Source organism: Protopterus annectens, chromosome 13.part0 (assembly GCF_019279795.1).
Source record: "Protopterus annectens isolate FY-2018-M chromosome 13.part0, PAN1.0, whole genome shotgun sequence".
NCBI lineage: Eukaryota > Metazoa > Chordata > Ceratodontiformes > Protopteridae > Protopterus > Protopterus annectens.
The window spans coordinates 504,884,253-504,906,752 of NC_056747.1; the positions used below are offsets into that span (position 1 = coordinate 504,884,253).

Consider the following 22,500-nt stretch of genomic DNA (forward strand, 5'->3'; position numbering starts at 1 on the left):
CTCCGAGATCGCAGTACAGTGGGGAAAAGGGCAAATTTCCCCATGTTGATCAGCTGAATACTTAACCTGAGAAATGTGTTGGCAATACGGCTGTTCATTGAAATCAGGTTTCGGACATTTCATCTCAGCGAATTTGTTTTCGGGTAAGTTGGTTTTCGTACATACAGATGCAGCTAAAGTGACTGAAACAAGTTAATATCGAAATAAAAGACTGAAAAGTAGTAAGACTGATAAGATTGATCTTGTACTAGGGAATTTTTATGCCCTTTTCCCACTGCTGTGCATCCTCTGAGTTAGCATATATAATTTGCAGGGGTTGCGAGAGGTACAGGTGGGCTTGCCTCCTTCAAAAACATAGAAAAATGTGTGTTGATGTCAGATTTTTTAGTGGTTTTCTATATACTTATATTTTGTCACATTTTTCAAGGTTTTTGCAAGGGTCCAAGCCTCTCTCCACCCCCACACCCCCTGCTACTTATTTTCACTAACTCCAACGTTGCACAGCAGTGGGGAAGGGGGCATAAACTCTCCTTAGTACAAGTACAATTTTGTCAGGTTTTTTACTGTCAGTCTTATATTGTTCAGTCATTTCAATCATTTTACTGTCAATGTTGTATTGTTTCAGTCATTTCAGGTAACCTATATGTGTGTGTGTGTGTGTGTGTGTGTGTGTGTGTGTGTGTGTGTGTGTGTGTGTGTATGTATATATATATATATATATATATATATATATATATATATATATATATATATATATATATATCTATATATATGTATATATATATATATATATATATTTTATATATATATATATATATATATTATATATATATATATGTGTGTGTGTGTACTTAACTGTATACTTTTCAGAGAAATGTACTGAAGTATGGGTCTTAACTACTTTCATAAGAATGTAATGTAGGAATCCTTTGGGCACAGTAGCTATGGTACATCATATGTAAAAAGTCAGTTTTTGTGTTTTCATTTGTGCAAATGGTTTATTGGCTATATCAAAACAGTCACTCTTTGCATGCAGACGTCTGTCTGTCTGGAACAATATCTTGCAGTAAAGAGCTTGACTTTTTCTTATTTCTCTACAGTGTATTGGATAGTGAAATATCCCTTGAATTTCATTGAAAGTGAGACTCTGCAAGTGTCTCCATGAATAGCTTGGTTAGCTCTCTTTTTCAATGGCTTTTGTATGCTTTCATGGCTAAGGTGCTAAATATGTGAATTTTACTACACTGTAGATAGACATGACATGAGCACAGTCTGTTCTTTCTTTTAACAATATAATAGTATTCTGTTAAAGGAAAACTCCACCTTCTACTACAGTTTAGCTCAACTCTTAGGTTGCCTTTCTCCTTGCAATAGAATTCCAGTACTGTGTAGGTACCTGAAACCCGCTTGTACTTTATAAAACTTTCATTTCCTTGCTTTGGTATCAAAGGAAGGGAAAGACCACCCACCCTTTTTAAGCTTAACTTCTCACATAAGTTGCAGAGGAATTTGTCTACACGTACATGACATACCACAGACACAGAGAAATGTGCAGTCAGGAGCTCAGGTGCTGCTGTAAACAAGACAAAGAGTTGTGAAACTGTTTTCCATTTTCTTTATTGCAGAGAGAAAGGGAACTTGCACTGATTCACAGCTGCTTCTAATGTAGCCATGCCTTTCACAGAAAAACAGAGCAATTCAATTAGTCAGTGGTTCAAAGGCAGTTGTCACCTGTTTTGACAATTTTACACAAGCAGCATCACAGTATTTAAATGCTAAGCTGTAAACTTTAAATCAGTGGTTCCCAAACTTTTTCGATTCTTGACTCCCTTGTTGAATCCAGGTTTTCCGAAGGCACCCCCCCATCAAATTCTAACAAGTATACTTTGCGAAATAATATTTATTTTCTTTTAATTAAAAGGATTAGTAAGTTATGTATTCTCTGGATGCAAAATTAGTGTTTTCCTAACTGGTGCCAGAAAGCTGCATCATACACTATTCTGTGGTGGCTCAACATGCAAGTCATTGCAGCACTTCTAAGTTACCAAAATTTTTACTTATTTGGGAATAAAAACACACTTAGTCCAGTAGATGTAACAGCCTCCAAATAAGATGCGTTTCTCATCACCTCCAATGCAGACTCACATGACAAGAACAATTTTGTCAATAGCTCCAGTCTCAAATAATTTAGCATAAAATGAAAAAAGACAGTATCATTATTATATGTTTCAGTTACATATGTATGTAGTTCACATTTTTTCGATCCCTTGATTTGGTTCATTAAAGTCTAAAACTATCTTATAAATGCCACCAATCCAGTCCTGGTGCCAAACACCAACATGAGCATGTTTCCAAGCAGCAAGCACAATGCTTGAAAACTAGTGCCGATACAAAAAAGAAAGCCTTTAATTATGACAGCAACAGTGGCAGGCCCTCTAACTGAACAAGAGTTGCATATCTGGGAAGTACACATCCAACCAGAAAGTTAAATCCTAGCTGTCACACAGTTAAAACAACAATTAAAAACTGAGTCACTTGTGCAGTTTCATTACATACACATTTTTACAGATGATATGACACTAGTGTGTGTGTGTGTGTGTGTGTGTGTGTGTGTGTGTGTGTGTGTGTGTGTGTGTGTGTGTGTGTGTGTGTGTGTGTATATGTATGTATGGATATATATATATATATATATATATATATATATATGTATGTGTGTATACACAAACACACACACACACACACACACACACACACACACACACACCGGGTTGAATTTCAGTCTCACTGTTACACAAATCACTGAATCAAATTGCTGAAAACCATTTCATTGAAATGCCATATAATCCAGTTCCAAATAGCTGAACTTTTGGGTCTATATTAAATCATCGAATGCTTAGAAAAGCGAACGATGATTTATCGACCCCATGTAAGCGAAAGCTTACAAACTCGAATGCTTAGGGCAGCGATTTTTTTCCAAGGGGAAAAAAAATCGCTGTTCCAAAAAAAAAAACCAGTTAAAACATAACATAAAGTGGGAGGCCTCACCCCCCCACTTAAATATACCAACTCTGAGATTGCACTACAGTGACGAAAACGGCAAAGTAATGGATGCGGCCAAGTGATTTCTTTCCCAGGGAAAGAATTTGCTTATATGCCGCTTCGTCATTTTGCCTTTTTGTCTTTTCAAGTTCGAGAAAGAATGCATCTTCAGTCATCTAATAGGAACCCGAAATATCATATAGACGTAATCACCCAAGGAAAAAATCTTTTTTAAAAAAAAAGTTTTTGCAGGAGACCCTCCATGTGGGGCTTCGTCCCTCACACACCCCTTTACTTAAATATACTAACTCCACAGTTGCATAACTGTGGAAAAATGTGAAAATGTCACTCTCATGAAATCTCAGCCAGTACTCAACTGGAAATTACACCCGCAATTATTATGTACAGGTAACTCCAAGTGCATTTTTCATATACTTTTCATATTTATACTGGTGTTTTACAAAACTATGCACAGCTGTCACATTCAGTGAGACTGACTTTCAACCAATTAATCATTAACCATTTTGGCTCAGTGGTTTGTCATTCAGTGAAATAAGCATTTGGAATATATACCTATATATAGATATATAAATATATATATATATATATATATATATATATATATATATATATATATATACACACACACACACACAGACAATACAGATATAGAATAGCCCTTAATCTCTTGCCAGTCTCTTACCTCCACAATCAGGAACACATACAGAAATAATCTGGACCACTTTTTAAAATATTAGCACCGTTAATTTCAGAAGTCGACACAATACGAGAATGTAAATCAGTATGCATTAGTAAAAGAAGTCTACAACTCCAATTATTGTAGTAATTTATTAAATATAATCCATCACTTCTCCCCAAACCTCCAGTTTCAGGAGAGGAAGAGAGCAAAATTTTGAGTCAAAATAATGGACAGCTGAGAAGTATGAAGATATAAAACATATAGTCTTGCTAAGGCATTATAATACGTCTACAACTGAGGAGTGAAAACTTAGCTTTTACTGAGGTAACAAACAACTGTAGCATGCATTTGCAGCATTGTTTGCCAAAAGCAGCTATGTAAAACTTAACATTCTGATTTTTATTTTCAAAATTAGAGTGAACAAGCTCTCACCAGCAGTCAGTTCCAGATCCAACAATATTTTACCCAAAGCAGAAATGAGCTAAACTAGCAGAAGCACTACTTTCTTTTGCATGTCTGAACCTGACTAGCAACTTGGGGAGATGTGCTCACCGCAGCCTCCGTCTTTCTTAACCTACCCTGTTATATCCTGTTCACTAGGATAATTAACTATAAATACACAAAAACATCCCTCAGATGACTGCAAATTGTTTCAAGCCATGCATAGAACAGATCTCTAGTGCTACTATAAATCAGTGACTGTTACAGTACATTTCAACTTCCTGCCATAAAAAAAGCTGACCTAAGCACACCTCCTGCTTTGACACGTGATGACACATAGGCTCTGCCCAGACAGAAGTTCCCATTCAATAACTACAGATAAATAATGTAAGCCAGCTTTAGTTGCTCTCCTCCTGTGTAGCCTATAACCTTTTGTGCTGCCGCAAAATAAACCGTGAACTAATAAGCTTAGTAACTAAGCTTATTAGTTCGTGGTTTATTTTGCAGCTAAGCTTATTAGTTCGCCGCGCCCCTGTGAGGAAGCCACAGCTCCCCAGGGCGCCACGGCTTACACTTTGGGAACCCCTGCTTTAAATGCTTGTTGTTTGTACTACTTTGCATTTTAAGATGACTCTCGTATAGTATCAAAGATGTCTGTGTCATTTACAGAAAAGTCAGAAATTATTTTTTCTTGCAATTCATAAGTATCAGCACATTTACTGTAGGGGGAGGGGCTGTCATTTTATCTTGGACTGTAAAAAGGTACTTTGAACAAAGGCCTGCAATTTAGCAATTGTTCTGGTTGCAGCTGTATAATTTCTCCGTATACTATAAAACAAGCCCTGAGACGCACACAAATGAGGGCCATTCAAGAAATGAAGCAGTCATGTTAATGACAGTGACTGACACCAATCCCATTATGTCAGTAGAATGCGAATATACCACTACCTCCTCATGTCTAGCATGACTTGCATAAAGCAGACTTGAAATGGATTATGGAAATAGGCTTGAAGAAAAATAAGATCACATTGATAAGTCAAGCCCGTTGGCAGACATTTTGCAGAAAACATATTACAATTCTATAAGAAGCACTCAGAGTGATTTTGAGATGTTAAAATAACTCTGTAAACAGAGCTAGAGCGAAAAATTGATTTTTAATTCTAAAGTGGAGTTTTTCTTTAATTTCGTTTGGCACACATTAGCAGCTAATGTCATGGATTTCTGAACAGCAGAAGAGCTGTATTTAAGGGAGACAAACCAAGACTGTATTGCAAGTCATTTTTCAGTACTGTTCAAATGCAGAGTAGTTTTCTTTTTTAAGTAGTGGTACACTTATTATTTAATCACTGAATCTTTCATTTTTAAGTTACAGGTAATGCTGAGCAAAGAAACTTTCCAGTTCTGCAACACAGCTTGGACGTGCAAGTTTAGCAGTGCTTTTGCTCCGAAAAATGACCTCCTTGTCGGACAGTGACCCTGTTGTATTTGAACTGGATTTAAGGAGCAGTGAAGCTCAACTTGAGCTGATTGAACAAGATGAACAGAATGTGGAAACCCTCCCACAGAATGCGGTGGACAAAGTTACTGAGATCCCAAGGGGGATTGCCCATGAGGCTACCAAAAGTGAAGTGGAGAATTCCATCAATCAAATAATAAGTGCAGACTCTGACAGGTAATGTTGAATGAGTTAAAGCATTTTCTTAAGAGTAGTAATGTAAAAAGATGCTACAAAATGTTTACTAGACATCTTTAGATAGTTTTCCAAAAGGCTTATTATTGCATATCCTTCTGATTTTGTACAGTTTATTTATCAAGGGAAATTCAGTTGAATAGTCACATTCATTTAATCTATACTCTGCTTCTTTGCATGCCTGTCTTTGACTAGCTGTGTCATTGCAATAGATGTAATTGTTAATTTTGTACCATAGCAGTGAAGGTTTGCCTTTTTTATTCACAACATAGCATATTGATTTTAAAAGTAAATGCATAAGGCCTTTCTTTGTCTTTTATATAAAAATAAAGTTTATACCAAGATGACAGATGTTAACACTGATTTAACACGGATACATGTTTTGTTTGTATTTCAGTACAACAGTTAACAAAAGTCAGGAAGCATGTATGTCAAATTAGTACATAGCTGACCAACATCTGTTAGTTTTCTTGTTCTTGTTTTAGATGTGTTGTTGGACAACAATTATTTTGTGTTTAACCACCACTGTTACAAACAAATCAGAGGGGGGGTGGCCATGGGTTCTCCGGTGGCCCCCTCTTTTGCCAACATTGAGATGGGGTGGTGGGAACACTTAGTGTTAGATTCAGTCAAGAAGGACTTTCAGGTACTTTACTATAAAAGGTTTATAGATGACCTGGTTTTCAGTATGGTTGGAGATCGTAATGACGTCCAACTGTTTGTTGACAAGTTAAATGTAGCTTCTGACTTTTCTTAAAATTTGTTTTGGGGGATGCAGGTACCAACATTAATTATTTGGATGTCCATTTATTTTGGGATAGTATTGGTAATACGTTTGTAAGTAAAATTTACAGAAAAAAGTTATTTACTAATGGTTATCTACATTTCTCTAGCCAGCTTCCTAAATTTATCAAAAACAATATACCTAAGAGTCAACTGATTCGGGCCTGTAGAATGACCTGTGAGGATGATCTATTGGCTAGTGAATTTGAACATATTATTCAATTATTTTGTGATGGAGGTTATTGTAAAATCTTTTTGAGAGAACTGGCTACAAACATCTGGGACAGGAAAGACATTAATTATCCACCTATTTTGAAGCAAGCTATTTTTAGCAAATCTAAAAGTGATGGTGGGGAATACAATCACTTCTGTTTTAATATGGAGATGACCTCCGATTCTATGGGTATTAGAAATATTATTGAACAAAATGGGAAGATTATTGAGGGAAACCATGATTTGTCACAAGTAGTAGGAGTGAAACCCAAATTTGTACATAGAAACAATTTCAGTTTAAAAACATTGTTAGAAAAGGGAAAGGATAAGATGTCTGTAGATGTATTTAAGACAAATACTGGGGGATGTACAAATGTAAAGATTGTGGAATGTGCAGGTTCATTTTGGAAGGGCCATACATTGCACTACCACACATACCCTACACCATTAGTGTTCAATGAGTTTATACTTGCAAGACCATGGGGGGGTAGTTTACGTGGCAGTGTGTGACAAATGTCAACAATTTTATTTGGGGATGACGACCAGAAACCTAAACAAGAGAATTAAGGAGCATATTTATTGTTTAAAAAGGAAAGACACAGTCAGGAGTGTGTAGGTTTTAACACATTTTTATTTTCCATTTCAGAATAGGGCAAACCAGATTTTAGAGGTGGAGAATTTAAAAGCTTTTTGGAACAGAGAGAAGCCAGATAAGGTTACAGGCAGACAAAAAATCTGACCTTAATGATGTAATAAATATTAAGTGCTTTTTAAAAACTCCTAGGTTATGTGTTAAAAGGAATGCTTTTTTATAACCCTACTGCACTGTTTGTTTTTTTTTAAATTCTGATTTTAAGTTGGTTAATTAAGTAATTTGTTTTAATTGCCAATTGATGGTTTGTTGCTTGCAAGAGTTGTATTTAAATAGTTTTTTTTACCAGTGTTTTGTCATGTATTATTCTGAAGAAGTCTTTTGGACAAAAGCGGTGATTAAAGGAAGAATACGCTAATTTATTGCTCCTGTGGTCTCTTCTGGTGTGGATTTGGTGTTTGTTTTTTTACAAATTAGTACATAGCTGACCGACATCTATTAATTTTCTTGTTCTCAGTTCTTTCTGTATGGGTACCTTGTAGTTCTGGCATTATCAGCCATCATTATCAGGACTATGGTAAGGCCCCATGGTTTAGTATTGTCGGAATTACTTTCTTTTAGGGTTTTGTTGTCTCAAAAGTGTCCTTCATATTTCATTGCTTATTGTTAAGTATTTAAATAATTGTGGTATTTTAGACTGTTACAGGGCTTGAGGAAAGCTGCACATTCCCAGAATAAGTTTCTCCATCGTGTTAAATCGGCTTTCTTTTTCACTTTAATTATATTTTACTGGAAATGATGTTATTGTTTTGCAGTTATTGTTTTATTATATATCACCCCCCCCAAAAAAAAAGAAAACTAATGAAAGCCATTCCTTGCATTTTTGTCTAAAGATCAGTAAGATAATTTTGACTAGTACCAATCCGTTATTACACTCTGATTTTCAAAGCCAGCTCTGATAGTAATTATCTAGTAACTTCAAATCTGGTTTTCCCTGAAGATAAATCTTGTATGCCAAAGAAGATGGTGTTTAAAGCCTCTTAGTTCAACTTATGATTGACAAGTATAATTTAGCTGTGTGAAATCTGTCATTTTTTTCTTACAGTTCTTTCTTCAGAAAGTACAGATTGGATATCAAGAGATCAGGGCACCCACTTCTTTTTTAGAGTAGTCATAAATTTAAGGATTACATTGATGATAAGGAAGAAGTCACTGTTACCAAGATTTCATTACAGGATTCCCTTCCTCAGCATGTTATCTCTAGAATCGCTTTCCAGTTAATGGCAGAGCGTTTTAATCTGGTTGTCAGGTTCCAGAAGAAAGACTGTCTTATGTGAAGTTTATTTATACTGTTTGTTTCCATGTTTATTTATAATCCCTATTGTTCATGATGCTTTCAAAACATTAAGGAAACATTTTTCGTTAGCTTTTTAGAATATACATAGAGTATATTGAGCACCTATGTAATGTTCCAACCACTACATGTCTCTGTGACTAGATATTGGTCAAGCTGGTTTTCACTGGGTGTCTCTTTAAGTAAGGATTTTTTTTCCAGAAAAACTGCCTCTCCAAAACTGTGAAGTGGTCTTCTTAAGTCTGCATCCTGTTGTAAGTATTAATAGTTAAGTGCTGAAGGATTTGTATTTGGCAGACATGTGCTTTATTTAGATGAGGTTGATGTGATTGGGGTTTACCATTGCCATGAGGCATATCAACCTCTAAATATTAATCTGTTGCTTTGTTTTTAAATGAGAGTAGACCATTTGGGCTATGTTGTGGTCCAGAGGCAGGTACAAATTCAGACATTTCATTAAAAATATTATTTGTAGAATCAAAAACATGTTTATTTAAGTCAGATAAAACATTTTATGTGCATTTAAGAAGAAATTAAAAGAGAAGCTTTAGTAAATGCAGTGTTAACAAGTAATTTACTTGTTATATATAACACATCCAGTTAAGAGGGTCCTACCACATAATGAAGTATAACTCTCATGAATGCTTTTTTTCCCAATCACAACACCACAGATTTACAAGTCCCAGAATGGGTAACTGCATTTAATTCTGAGACTCTTTGCTGAGAGTCCTGGAAATGCAAGATTGAACAGAAATGTAAACTTACATATACCAAGTTAAAGAGTGCTACTTAGTAGTGTTCCTTTGTCCTCAAGGTATGGTGATCTCAGAGTTAATATTTATAAGTAGTGGGGGCTGGGGTGCAGGAGGGCTTGCCCTTATGTAAAAAATAACTTTAAAGGAGAACAGCAGTTTTTGAAATTTGCTGTTCTCCTATATTTTCTTAGCTTTTTTTCATAATAACAGGACAGTTAAAAGTCTCCGAATATTAGCAGAGAGCTTTCAGAATGCTTTTAAACTGTTTAGCTACAATGTAAGATTGCACTTGTGAGAGCCATTTTTTTCATCCTTTCAGGGGTTTTCTTTATTTCCTGTAATTGTGTAATCATGGAATTAGTATGTATATGTAAGAGAATGATTAGGTTGCAGGAGATGGTTTGCACCACAAGCTCAGAAAGTTTTTTTCTTTATGCCATTTGCAGTTTTGGTGTGTGGGTTCTTTGACAGTTTTTATAATTTTTCTTAGTTGAACACCTGGTTGATATTGGTTTACATCCATAGAATACTTCCATTTCTGCCCTAGACTAGATTTTTTTTCCCATTTTCCTGTCTGAAGATAACTTTGAATGTTAAGAAGTCTCTTCCCAGACCTTATCTTTACTTTTCTAGGTCTCTCCTCTAACCAGAAAAGAATGTATACCTTTAACTCTAAACAGAATGTCTGATTCTCTTTCATGATCAGAGTCCCATAGAGAAGAACTAGATTTCCTATAGAGAGTTTCTGTATGACTTTTCTGCCTCCTTGTGTGTACCATTTGTATCATTTGTATCAGCCACATTTATTGTGCCAATATGGCACCCTTTTGGAGAGATCTGATGAAGATCGTCATCCAGTTAGACACAATGGGATTTTTTTTTTTCATGACCTAACTCCACCCCACTGGTAGCTGATGTGTGCACCTACTGAAACAAGAGCCTTCTTTGCATTTCCAAAGCACTTAATTGCTTCTGCGCATGCTAGCTGAAGGCTGCAGTTTATCAGACCCTGAATTACACTATGCATGCTGTACACGAGTTGCTATTGAAAATGCAAGAACAATGGTTGTGATCCTCAGAACAGTAAAACAGTAAGTGTGCAGAAAGGGAAATGTACGTACTAAATCTGAGATGCAGTACGTTGGCGTATTCTCCTTCAGGTTGCAGTGATCTTGGAGTTAAAGTTGCAGTGGTGTGCATCTCTTCAAAAAGTCACTCTGTTTCATTTGATTGGTTACTGTGGTAAGTAACATAAGTGCTTTCTGAATTTGTTTTGTGAAGCTTTATTTCTTGGGACTTTTGCAAACAAGTCTTTGGCTTAATGTTAGTAAGATAGTTAACAAAGTATTAAAAATATAAATAAATTTGATACAAATAGAAGCATCAGGAAACCAGATCTTCATGTATAATAGGAACAGAAGCATGCAGATTATGGGTACTGTGTGTGTGTGTGTGTGGGGGGGTGTCTGCCACAATACTGCAGTGAATTACTGTAATTATCTAGAAGTGGAAACGATGTTTTCATAACACTGCTTTGATTAAGAATAGTTGATGTCTGATGGAGGGACAGCAGGATGTTTTCATGTCAATCTTAATGACATAATATAGAAAATGAATATTGTGAGAAGAAGAAATATTAGATACTTGTTATGAGTTTTCACTTTTAATTGGTATGATAAAAGATATGCCAAGTACATTTTATGCATGTCTGTGATTGCAGTAATAAGGAGTAAAAAAAGGGGGGAAAGGTAAGATTAATACAAGAGAAAATGCAATTATAATAGCTTAGCAGTTAGCACGCTTGCCTTTGATGCCAGTAGAAGGTTGTAGGTTCTATTTCCTCATGTGCTGCATGGATTCATTTTCCAGTATTAACAGTGTAGTGAAGCATAACTTGGCTGCTGCATTTCTGAAGTGCTGTATTCTGTATTTTGGATAAGATGTTAAGCTGAGTTCCAATATTGCTGATTTATTAGTAGGTCAGATTGATGTAAAAGATCCCACAGCAGTTATAGGGAAAAAAAAAAGATTAGGAGTCCTTTATTTATGTATTTATACTTTTAACCCTTAGGATGGGATTCAGAAAGACTTCCCATGACTGGGTAAGCTTTAGCATGGATGTTTTTTCCATTCACGGTAAGCCTTTCAATGTTTTAGACTGCTCTACTGCTAAAGTTTTCCACATATGGGAACCTCAGCATGGAGGACTGTCTCGTGAACAGAACTGCATGATAATGCAGCAGTCCATGAGAATGGCTAAACTAATTAACATTGTGTGTTTGGGTGTCTTGTGTCGGTGGGTGGGAGGGTGTATGGATGTTTGCCTGCCTGGATGCGAGCGTATGGAGTACATGTGACAACCCAATGCATGGGCCTCTCTAGTGTACACTACTGTTTACTGGTCTGACGGCACTTGTGTGGGCTAGTGTGAGATTCATAGATATGCTAATGAGCTGATAATGCAGTCTTTCTCATTGTGGCCGTAGCTGTCTCTGAAACACATTTTGTGATTGTCACAGTAATTGATTGAACTGTAGTATGCAGCTACTGAGGGCAGTGAGCCTTTTCCTGAACCTTACTGTTGGAGTAGAGACATCATTAGCTTATTTTTAATTAGAAAGAAAGTAGAACCCTCTATCACATTTCTGGTGAAAAAAATATAATTATGTAATTCTAAAGAGCATCAGAGGTCAGGTGTGTAGTTTATAATACAGGCAGGCATCTGACAGTCCATACTTTCCACAGAATAAACATCTAAAATATCTTACCATTGTTTTATAGCACTTTATCTTGGTATACCCGATAATAAATACAATATAATTATGTATATTTTAGTATAATATTTCAATGCCTGTTGAGTGTTTAATTATAGGTCATTAAAGAAAGGCATAAAAAGTTGTGTGTAGTAACTTGCAAGAGTACAAACTCTCAGAGTTTCTCTTAAGATCCATCAATTCAGGGCAGTTGCTTGTGACTTAGCTGCCATATGAAATATTTTATTAAGAGAAATTTAGAAGTTAGCTTAATCTTACCAAATATTCCTTCATACAAGTTTTCTTCTTTTTTCTCCCCAAGGCATAAAACATGAAAATAGTGTTTCACAAAACACTGTCCAATATTTCTATATGCTATTGTTCTCTTGTCATTTTTAACATAGTTTCATTTATGAAGACACAATGGCGGAATATCGGTGGTATATCTACCGTTGCTGTAATAATGGTAAAATAATAAAATAAAAACGAAGCCAGCAACAGACAAAGACAGGCAGCTCAAAGTCCATCCAGTTCATTTATATTTTACCATCTAAAGTATTTCCAAAGTAATTTACATTCATAGTCTGTATTGTTCTAAAAGTTGGATATAAAATTGCTGTAAACATGGCCCACTCATAGCATGCTTAAGACAATGCAACATAATATCTGGAAAATAGGAGAGTAAAAGAAAAGTAGCTATACAATATTTAAATTTACTGTAAAGTAATTTTGTTAAATAGCATACTTCTTTTTATAGGATTCGACTTATTTCCCCAAATTCCTGGAAAATACCTCATGATCTGTGTTTATTAGCAGACTAGCATTAAAAAAGATATTTGCTAAATTCGTGTTAATACCCACACATTTTCACATTTAAGTACATGTTTTCAGCAATTAAACCATTTTTCATAGGTTATACAGAAGCTTTTCCATTTATCCGTGCTTTCATTCTTTTCACTCTGTGTTGCTCCTCTGAGCCTGTATTCTTATCTCTGATCCAAAATCTGCCCCAAAAGCTGAAAATAGTGTTTCACAAACCTAACACAACCCAAATAGCCATTAAATCTGTACCATAGCCTAAAAGATTATTTTTGGTAATGCTTTATTCAAGTTGCTGCAATGGCAAGTTTGCCACCTGCATGAGATCATAAATGTGCAGGAAATTTCCTGTACATTAGTAAGTCCTCTGCGTAAGCTGTCAAACTGGGAAAATCTTCTTTATTAAAAAAAAGCAATTGTTCTTTGTATATTCTAGAACATCCTAGATACATATACCAAATAACTCACTTCGCATCCCTATCAGATGCCCCTCTGCATTTGTATCCATTGCCTATTAACCATGGGGTTTTTTTTTTTTTCCTTGCTTGGAGTACACTCCCTTCATCCAAAACGTATACTGTTCTTCCAAGTCTGTACATTTCAGTAAAGCTAACAACTCAGAATGTGAAACTTTGTCAGAAGCCTTTTATATGTCAGTTGACAGTAAAAGTTCTAAAGCTTGTTTTACGCACTCTTCGAGAGTATACCTTTACCATCCACAATGACATATACATATCTGACACTTTTTTATTAAGCTACAAATTTCCAAAGATATAATGTGAAGTTGTTAAATCTCGCCGTTTATTCTCACTGATGGGTTCGGAGCCGATCCTCTGCTCCGATACGGTCAGTAGCAAAGCTCAAGGTTTGCCAGTAGCTCGAGACCAAGCCCCTTATCCCATGATGCACTGCTGGAATTACCTCAGATCTAGTTTGTCCCAGCACAGATCTCAGTGTTCCAGATAGCTCGGACCATTATTATTCGATAGATTCATCTATTTGCAAGTTTAAAAACTTTTTTCTTTACTTTCTTGTTAGGATAGTTTAAATATATATATATATATATATAGTTTTAGACTTGGATTTAGTTTTAGATAAGTGCCCTGTGTTGGCTTGTTTTTTTTCTATAGTGTTGGCCTAGTAGTTGGCCTTGTATTTAACCACATTCTTAGGAGTACTTTGCTAGATAATTTGTTTCAATTGTTTACATTTGTTTAAATTTATAATAGAGATGTCTGATGAGAAAGAAAAGCCACATCCTAAATCTGGCTTCAAAAAAATGTCTGGATTGTGGACAAAGAATGTCGGTCACTGACTGACATGTTCAGTGTGTTTATTTTCTTGGGGCTTTACACCTCCAAGACTCTTGTAGCATCTGTCACTCCTTCTCTTCCAGGGTACTTTTAGAGAGAAGGAGGAAATTAGTGGGTAGGGGTTTACTAAAGCACCCTTTCTTGGAAGAACTGGGTGACCAGGATGGTGCTAGTAGATCCTCAGTCATCCAAGTCTTCAGGTGACTCAAAAGCATCGAAAAAGGCTAAAAAAAATGGAGGGTGTAAGGTCATCGGTTCCACTGTCCTTGGAACCGAGTGTCCCTTCTGTTCAGAGCCAGCTCACAGCTTTGGAGCCAGTTTCTGAGATTCCCTCATCTCCTCTGCTCCAATCAGCACCCTCAGTGCATTCCTCCAAGTCTTCTGTCATCCTCTCAGATCTGGATATGGACTGGTTGGTGCAGAAGATTTTACGGGCACCAGGCCTTGCCAAATTGTTGTCGGCTCCGACGAATGCACCAGAGCCGAAGACCATTAACCTGGACTTGACTACTCCTCCTCCGAGCCATACTAGACTTTCGGAGCCGAAGGAGCCCGACCTGATGGTTGCTGAGCCTGTGGAGCCGAGACCTGCTCCGGTGTTATCGGTTCCATCTACTCAGACGTCCTCAGCACTGACCGGGGACCCTAGGAGCCGACACTCTCCTGTCAGGTCCGGAGAGGATAGTCATACCGATTTGGCGGTGCCGACTCTTCCTCTCGGGGCTTTGGCTCAGATGAGCTCGGCTCCTACCTTGGGCTTTCCTTTTGGATCCGTCTACCCCTTCTCGTCGGAGCCATGGTGTGTTCGATGCCATGAGGAGAGTCCTGTCTCCAAAGACATCATCAGCATCAGGTCTGGCTTCTTACTCCCCTCAAGTGCCTGTGTCTGCTCCTGTTTCTACCGGTCCACCTAAGCATAGAGACCCTGAGCCTAAAGTAGCCCCACAGGGTGCCCCTTGCTCTTCTGAGACCTCCCCAGATCCCTCCACTGAGGAGGTACCCAGGAAGAGACTGTGCAAGAGGAGGCACTTGGACTCCCCACAGGAGTCTTTGACATCTGACACTGACTTGGATGAGTCAGAAGAGTCCCCTCGATCCCCCTCTGAGGATATCTCCTTTGCGGAGATATTAAGCGATCCTTAATCAGAGGGGCGGTTGGCAGTCCAAAAGCCCTACTGAAGATGAGTCAGTGCTCTTGATGGCTTTCGGGTCTCAACCTTTCACTTCTTGGGTGTCTCTGCCTTACGATGAGCTCATTGAGCTGATCTCTCGTAAGACATGGAAATTTCCGGAGGCCTTGGAACCTTTCCCTCGGAAGCCAAATAAGTTCATCTCTGTCCCAGTGATCAAAGCCTTTTTGACTAAGGGAGTGCCTGTTGATGCAATGGTGGTGGCGGCAGCCATCAAAAAGGAAACATCTGAGATGTCCTCCTCTATCCATCCTCCTAACAGAGATTCTAGGATCATGGATAGATATGGGAAATGCATGTTTAGTTCAGCGACCTTTTCCCTTTGATCACTGAACTATTTAACCCATTTTACAACACTACAAAGAGATCTCCTGAAAGGGCTAGGAGATACTATCCAGGGTATGGTGGCTGCAGGGGTTGCCGACAAAGTTAACACACAGCTCGCTACCCTAAACTCAATTGTGAACTCGTCCATGCGTCTCATATCTTACGCAGCTGATGGTTCGAGTAGAGCCACAAGTTCAGGCATTGCCCTGCGTAGACAAGCCTCGATGCGTCTCTGTTCCTTTGCGGAGCCCTTTAAGTATTTTTTATCAACACCCCATTTGATGGCTCATCCCTGTTTGGGCCCAATGTAAAGAAAACTCTAACCAGGTGTGAGCAGGAAGGCAAGACTCTATCTGCCATTGGAGTCCATTTTTCTACCCCTACTCTGCCCTATCCCAAGGGCCCTAAGGGCGGAAAGATGTGGTTCCGAAAAGCACAGGGAGCCTTTCAGGACACACGTGGAGAAACCCCCTCTAGAGGCAGAGGAGGGGGTTATAATGGAAGATGCTGCCCGCACTGCAGGGGGGGGGTCCGCAACAGCAGGGTGACAGAGGCCAGTTCTTTTGTCAGCCCTACCAGCGCTCCTGAAAGGTGACTCGGCTGTCCAGCTCTGGAGCCAGTCGGGGGTTGCTTATCTTTGTACCCAGAAGCCTGGCTAAGCATAACATCTGATACCTGGGTACAAAGCATTGTTTCCAAAGGGCATTTCATACAGTTTTCTTCCCCTCTCACTCCTGTAAACAGAATCCCGGATGTTCCACCCAGTCTCGGAGAACAAGCAACTATAGAGGTCCACAAGTTGCTAGAAAAAAGAGTCATCCAGCCAGTCCCAGCAGACCAAATTGGATTCGGAACTTACTGAAGATTCTTTTGGGTTCCAAAGAAAACAGGGGACTGGAGACCTATCTTGGACCTCAGCAGACTCAACCAATTTGTAAAAAAAGAGAAGTTCCGAATGGTCATGCTTCAGGCCATTTTTTCCTTTCTAGGGAAAGGCTATTGGATGTGCTCCATTGATCCCAAGGACGCGTACTACCACATAAAGATGGACAGATGATTCAGAGATCACCTGCGTTTCCAGCTGGGAGCCAGTCACTACCAGTTTCGAGCCCTGCCCTTTGGTCTCACTACAGCCCTCACAGTGTTCACCAAATTCATGGCAGTGGTCACGGCTCACCTGAGGCGTCTAGGATTCCAGGTGTTTCCATATCCAAACGATTGGCTCCTCACCGCTACCACCAGGCATCAATTGATTCAGGCAACACAATCTACTCTGACACTCTGCCACCACTTAGGCATTTCAGTCAACTTCGAAAAGTCTGCCTTGTCGCCATCGTGGCATACCATCTTTATAGGAGCAAAGTTAGATACCTCAACCACCACTCTACATCTTCCAGTCGAAAGGGTCTTACTTCTTTGCCAACACGTCAACTCTTTGGTGTCAAAGAACAGAGCTACAGCCGCAGAGGTCTTGAAGGTACTGGGTTTGATGGTGGCAGCAATTCTAGCCATTCCACTCGCAAGGATGCATATGCGAATTCTTCAATGGCTCCTGTTCGCTCAATGGTCTTACCAGAAATTGCCAATGAACCATATAATTCTCATCACAAACTCTTGCAAGAGAGACCTTTGGTGGTGGTTGACATCTCTTCATGTCACAATAGGAAGACCCTTTCTGCATCTCCCCCCAGTAGCCACCGTGACCACGGACGCTTCCCTGATAGGGGGGGGGGGGCATTTTTAGGGAAAGACTGCCCAAGGCACATGGACGGATCAAGAGTCACATCTGCATATCAATGTTCTGGAGTTGAGAGCAGTACTTCTGGCATTGCAGTACTTACAGGACTCTCTTCCTCTAGGGACAATTGCAATTCAGACAGACAACATGTCAGTGGTCTGGTACTTGAACAAACAGGGCGGAACCAAGTCTTATCCCCTTTGTCGAGAAGCCCACAGGGTATGGCAATGGGCTGTGTCATCCCAGCGTTTTCTGTTAGCAATGCACATCCCGGGGAAATCCAACGTGATAGCAGACAAGCTGAGCAGGGAAATCCTGTTGCCTCACGAGTGGTCTGTCAACTAACACGTTGTGGATATGCTTTTCCGCAAATGGGGCCAGCCTTGTTGCGACCTCTTTGCCAGTCACATCAATACCAAATGCAGAAGCTACTTTGCCCTAATACCACCTCCGGGACATCCCCCAAGAGATGCACTCATACACAATTGGTCTCCTGGTCTCCTATATGCATTCCCACCAATTCCATTGATACCCAGGTTTTTACAGAAAGCAAAATCGCTGGGAAGGACTGTTATCCTTATAGTCCCCATTGGCCTTGACAGATTTGGTTCCCTTTTCTTCACCATCATCTGCTGGAGGATCCATGGATCCTGGACCCAGTTCCAGACCTCCTGACACACTTGTCAGGGGACCTCCATCCTTCGTTGCAGTCTCTAAAGCTGACTGCTTGGCTGATCCACTTCCCAAACAGCCAGGCTTCATTCACTCTCAGATGACACAAGACAAATTCTATTGTCTTCTCATAAGCCATCCACCAGAAAACTATATCGCAGTAAGTGGAAAAGGTTCTCCACTTGGGCCAGTACACAAATAATTGACCCTTTCCAAGCTCCTTTGTCATCCATTTTAGAGTTTTTGACAATCATTTTTAAGGAAGGAGCAGCAGCTGCCACATTTCGGGTTCAGTTAGCTGCCATATCTCATTTCCACCTTGGATTGGATAGGTTAAATATTATGGCCCATAAGTTATCTAAGGTTTTTCTCAAAGGTGTTTTTCACATGAGACCTCCTGTCAAAATCCCTTATTCTCCCTGGAATTTGACTTTTATGCTATCTCAAATAATTCTTCCCCCCTTTGAACCAGCATCATCTTGTGATCTCAGATTTTTGTCCTGGAAAACTATTTTTCTAGTGGCCATTACTTATGCCTGCAGAGTGTCAGAACTTCAAGCAGTATCTGTCAGACCTCCTTATATGATTTTCCATTCTGATAGAGTATCACTCAGAACAAACCCCTCCTTTTTGCCTAAAGTCTGTTCTGAGTCTAATCTCAGTCAGGTCATTGAGTTGCCAGTCTTTTTTCCCAACCATTCCAACAAATTGGAATGCATGCTGCACAAACTTGACGTACATAGACAGCACAGATTTTATCTTGATAGAACTAAGGATATTAGAAAATCAGATTAACTCTTTGTATCCTTTTCGGAGGCCAGAAAAGGTAGACCAGTGGCTAAAACAACCCTTTCAAAATGGTTATCGGATTGTATTTCATTTGTTCATGCAGATGCTAACATACCTTTGCCACACAAAGCAAAGGCTCATTCAACCAGAGCCGTTTCTACGTCTTCTGCCTTTCAAGCTAAATTGCCCCTTGATAACAATTGTGCTGCAGCCACTTGGTCTAACCCTCATACCTTTATCACTCATTACAAAGTAGATAAGGCCTCCAGGGACAGGTCTTCTTTTGGTTCTACAGTCCTAAAAAATGTACTCCCGTGAGCCACCCAGGATTGCGAGTGCTAGGGACTCTACCCATCAGTGAGAATAAACAGCAAGATTTAACAACTTCACATAAAGAAGTTATGTACTCACCATAACGTTCCGTGTGAATTGTTTATCTCGCCTTTATTCTCATGTCCCTCCCTCCATCCCTCTCCTGGCTGACAGTTGACCTTGAGGCTGGTATCATCCTGGTTGTTCAGTACTTCTTCCTTCTTGGAGAGCGCACCCCTTACAAGGGGAATATATACAAGCAGCAAACAAGATCTGAGGTACTTCCAGCAGTGCATCATGGGATAAGGGGCTTGGTCTCGAGCTACTGGCAAACCTTGAGCTTTGCTATCAGCCGTGTCAGAGCCAAGGATCGGCTCCGAACCCATCAGTGAGAATAAAGGCGAGATAAGCAACTCACATGGAACGTTATGGTGAGTACATAACTTCTTTTTAACTGCTAATTTACTTACTTTTTTTAGTCACTTGTACGCTATTAATTTATAATCACCAGTATTTAATAGAGTAGGAGCTGATGTTGTGTGTTTTCATCAGATTCAACCTTTGAGACCTTGGATCCAATTGGATCTGATCTTGGAGCCTTTCAGAAGCTTTGGATCCAGGGCTCTGACTTCTCCCCTAACTATAGTTCTCTACGATTTCCCAAAGTACTCCATATGTCATTCTAACAGAAGGACGTGATATATGAGGGCACTGATTTTTCAACTTGTAAGATAAGTGACATCTTTTGGGTATTGCTTTTTCTAACCTGTTTACTTAGCAAGTTATTACTTAGCATTCCCATGTAACGTTTTTCTCCTTATTTTCCTCCCCGTAATGCACAAAAAAGCAGTCCTGATAGGAGAATGTCTCCTGTCCTTCATAGCTTCTCTGAGCAGTTGGATTTTTCTTGCTATCTTTTCTGTTAACGTGAAGACGATTATTTTTTTTGTTCTTAGTAGTACTGTTTGGTGTTTCTAGATATTTATTTATTATGATACTGTTTTTTTTTATCTAGCTGTCTAATTTATTTATTTATTGTAGTTTTCACTATGAAGGACCAGTTCTCTGGGTTCAAGAAGTGTTTGGCCTGTGGACACAAGATCCCCTAGCAGAACCCTCACTCCTTGTGCGTTTATTGGCTGGGTGTAGGCCACCTGGTCACTGACTGTGAGGCATGTACCTTTTTTGGTGCTCAAGTGCTATAAGAATGCAGGAACAAGTTAGTCCTTAAAGGACAACCGCACCCTCAGACTCAAAAATCATGTTTATTTCATCATGGTTTGGTGTTTCCTACATTTTAACAGCACTCTGGGACTATTTAGAGCTTTTTAGATATTTTTATATGCAATTTCTGACTCTGACCACATGGGGGCTGGCATTTTGAAATAATTCAGACTGTTTACTCTGCCTCTAAGTATCCCAGAATGCATTGTTTGTCTCCAAAAAATTGCATCAGATCTGCCACATTTTCCTTTAAGCTGCTGTCACTTCATTGACTTAACAGGCATTCACTGCTGTCTTAAAGTCCCCTACTTTTGGTTAAAATGTCATCCTTTTTCAATGACTACTTCAAACACAAGCAGTGGAAATGCTACAGAACAGAACTGAAAAGTGCATTTCATTGCTTTTGTTTCTTAGAAATGCTAACTTGCTTTCTTTTGTGAAGGCTGAACTCTAGTTCTTCAAGGCATCTCCCCTCCCACTTCACACCTACCTTCCCTGGCTGTCAAAGATTTAAGGGCAATTTGACCCATTATCTGCATGTGATTGACAGCTCACAGCAGGTGACTAGAGTAATGTACTGTTTTCTTGTCAGCCTTTCCCTCCTTACAGTGGGACACTTTTTTTTGTTGCACTCCTCCTGTCAAATTTAGAACCAAGCTACATAGCACTGGGAATAATCACTATTTTGCAAAGCATCAAACTCCCACTTATTTTTCCTTCCCGTTTGATTAAATAGCCAACAAATGACACACTATAAACATGAAATATTTTACAGACTTGCATGACAGCACCAACGTGCTTTTTTAAGACATAATTTAAAAAATTATGGTATTGCATACTACTTGTAATCTGATGTAGTGTTGTCGATTAATTGTGACAGACATCTGCTTCTTATGTAAAAACATGCAATTAATGTAAACGCATGGTTATTGCAAATTTATGCTCTTAGTTTTTGCAGCTGTTACTGTGTTTCTGCCTGTACTTTGTCACATATCGGTAGGGCAATGTAAAGCAATATGACAATACAAAAACAAAGTTTACAAAATTTAGAAATTACATCCAAAAATGAGACTCACCCACACTCACTCACTCACTTCACCACACTCACTCACCACACTCAACGCATTCACTCACCACACTCACTCACCACCCACCTCACTCACCACCCACCTCACTCACCACCCACCTCACTCACCACCCACCTCACTCACCACACTCACTCACCACGCTCACTCACTCAACACACTCACCGTCATCCACCACACCTCACTTACCCACATTCAGTCACCCACACTCACTCACCACCCTCACCACACTCACTCACCCACCACACCCACTCACCAACCACACTCACTCACCCACATTCAACTCACTCACCCACCCACACTCACTCACCACACTCACCCACCACACTTCACTCACTCACTCACCCACATTCACTCACCCACACTCACTCACCACCCAACACACTCAACACACTCACCACACTCACTCACCACCCTCACTCACACACCCACATTCAACTCACACACCCACATTCAACTCACCCACCCACACTCAACCACTCGCTCACCCACACCAACTCGCTCACCCACACTCAACCGCTCACTCACCACCCTCAACCGCTCACTCACCACCCTCACTCACTCACCACCCACCTACACTCGCTCACCCACCACACTCGCTCACCCACCACACTCACTCACCCCCCCACTCACTCAACTCACGCACCACACTCACTCAGCTCACGCACCACACTCACTCAACTCACACACCACACTCACTCAACTCACACA

At 39.4% G+C, this 22,500-nt stretch overlaps 1 protein-coding gene across 9 annotated transcripts in view; it reads left to right on the forward strand.

The window, feature by feature from the left end:
• LOC122787415 overlaps window positions 1-22,500 on the forward strand; it is a 678,631-nt gene that overhangs the window by 101,366 nt on the left and 554,765 nt on the right. For 8 of the 9 annotated variants that reach the window (XM_044054125.1, XM_044054129.1, XM_044054127.1 and 5 more), the window contains exon 3: window positions 5,547-5,852. In XM_044054125.1, the coding sequence (XP_043910060.1) occupies window positions 5,632-5,852 (221 nt within the window). In that variant the 5' untranslated portion in view covers window positions 5,547-5,631. The remainder of the gene's footprint in view (window positions 1-5,546; window positions 5,853-22,500) is intronic. The other variant, XM_044054126.1, reaches the window with a different exon arrangement.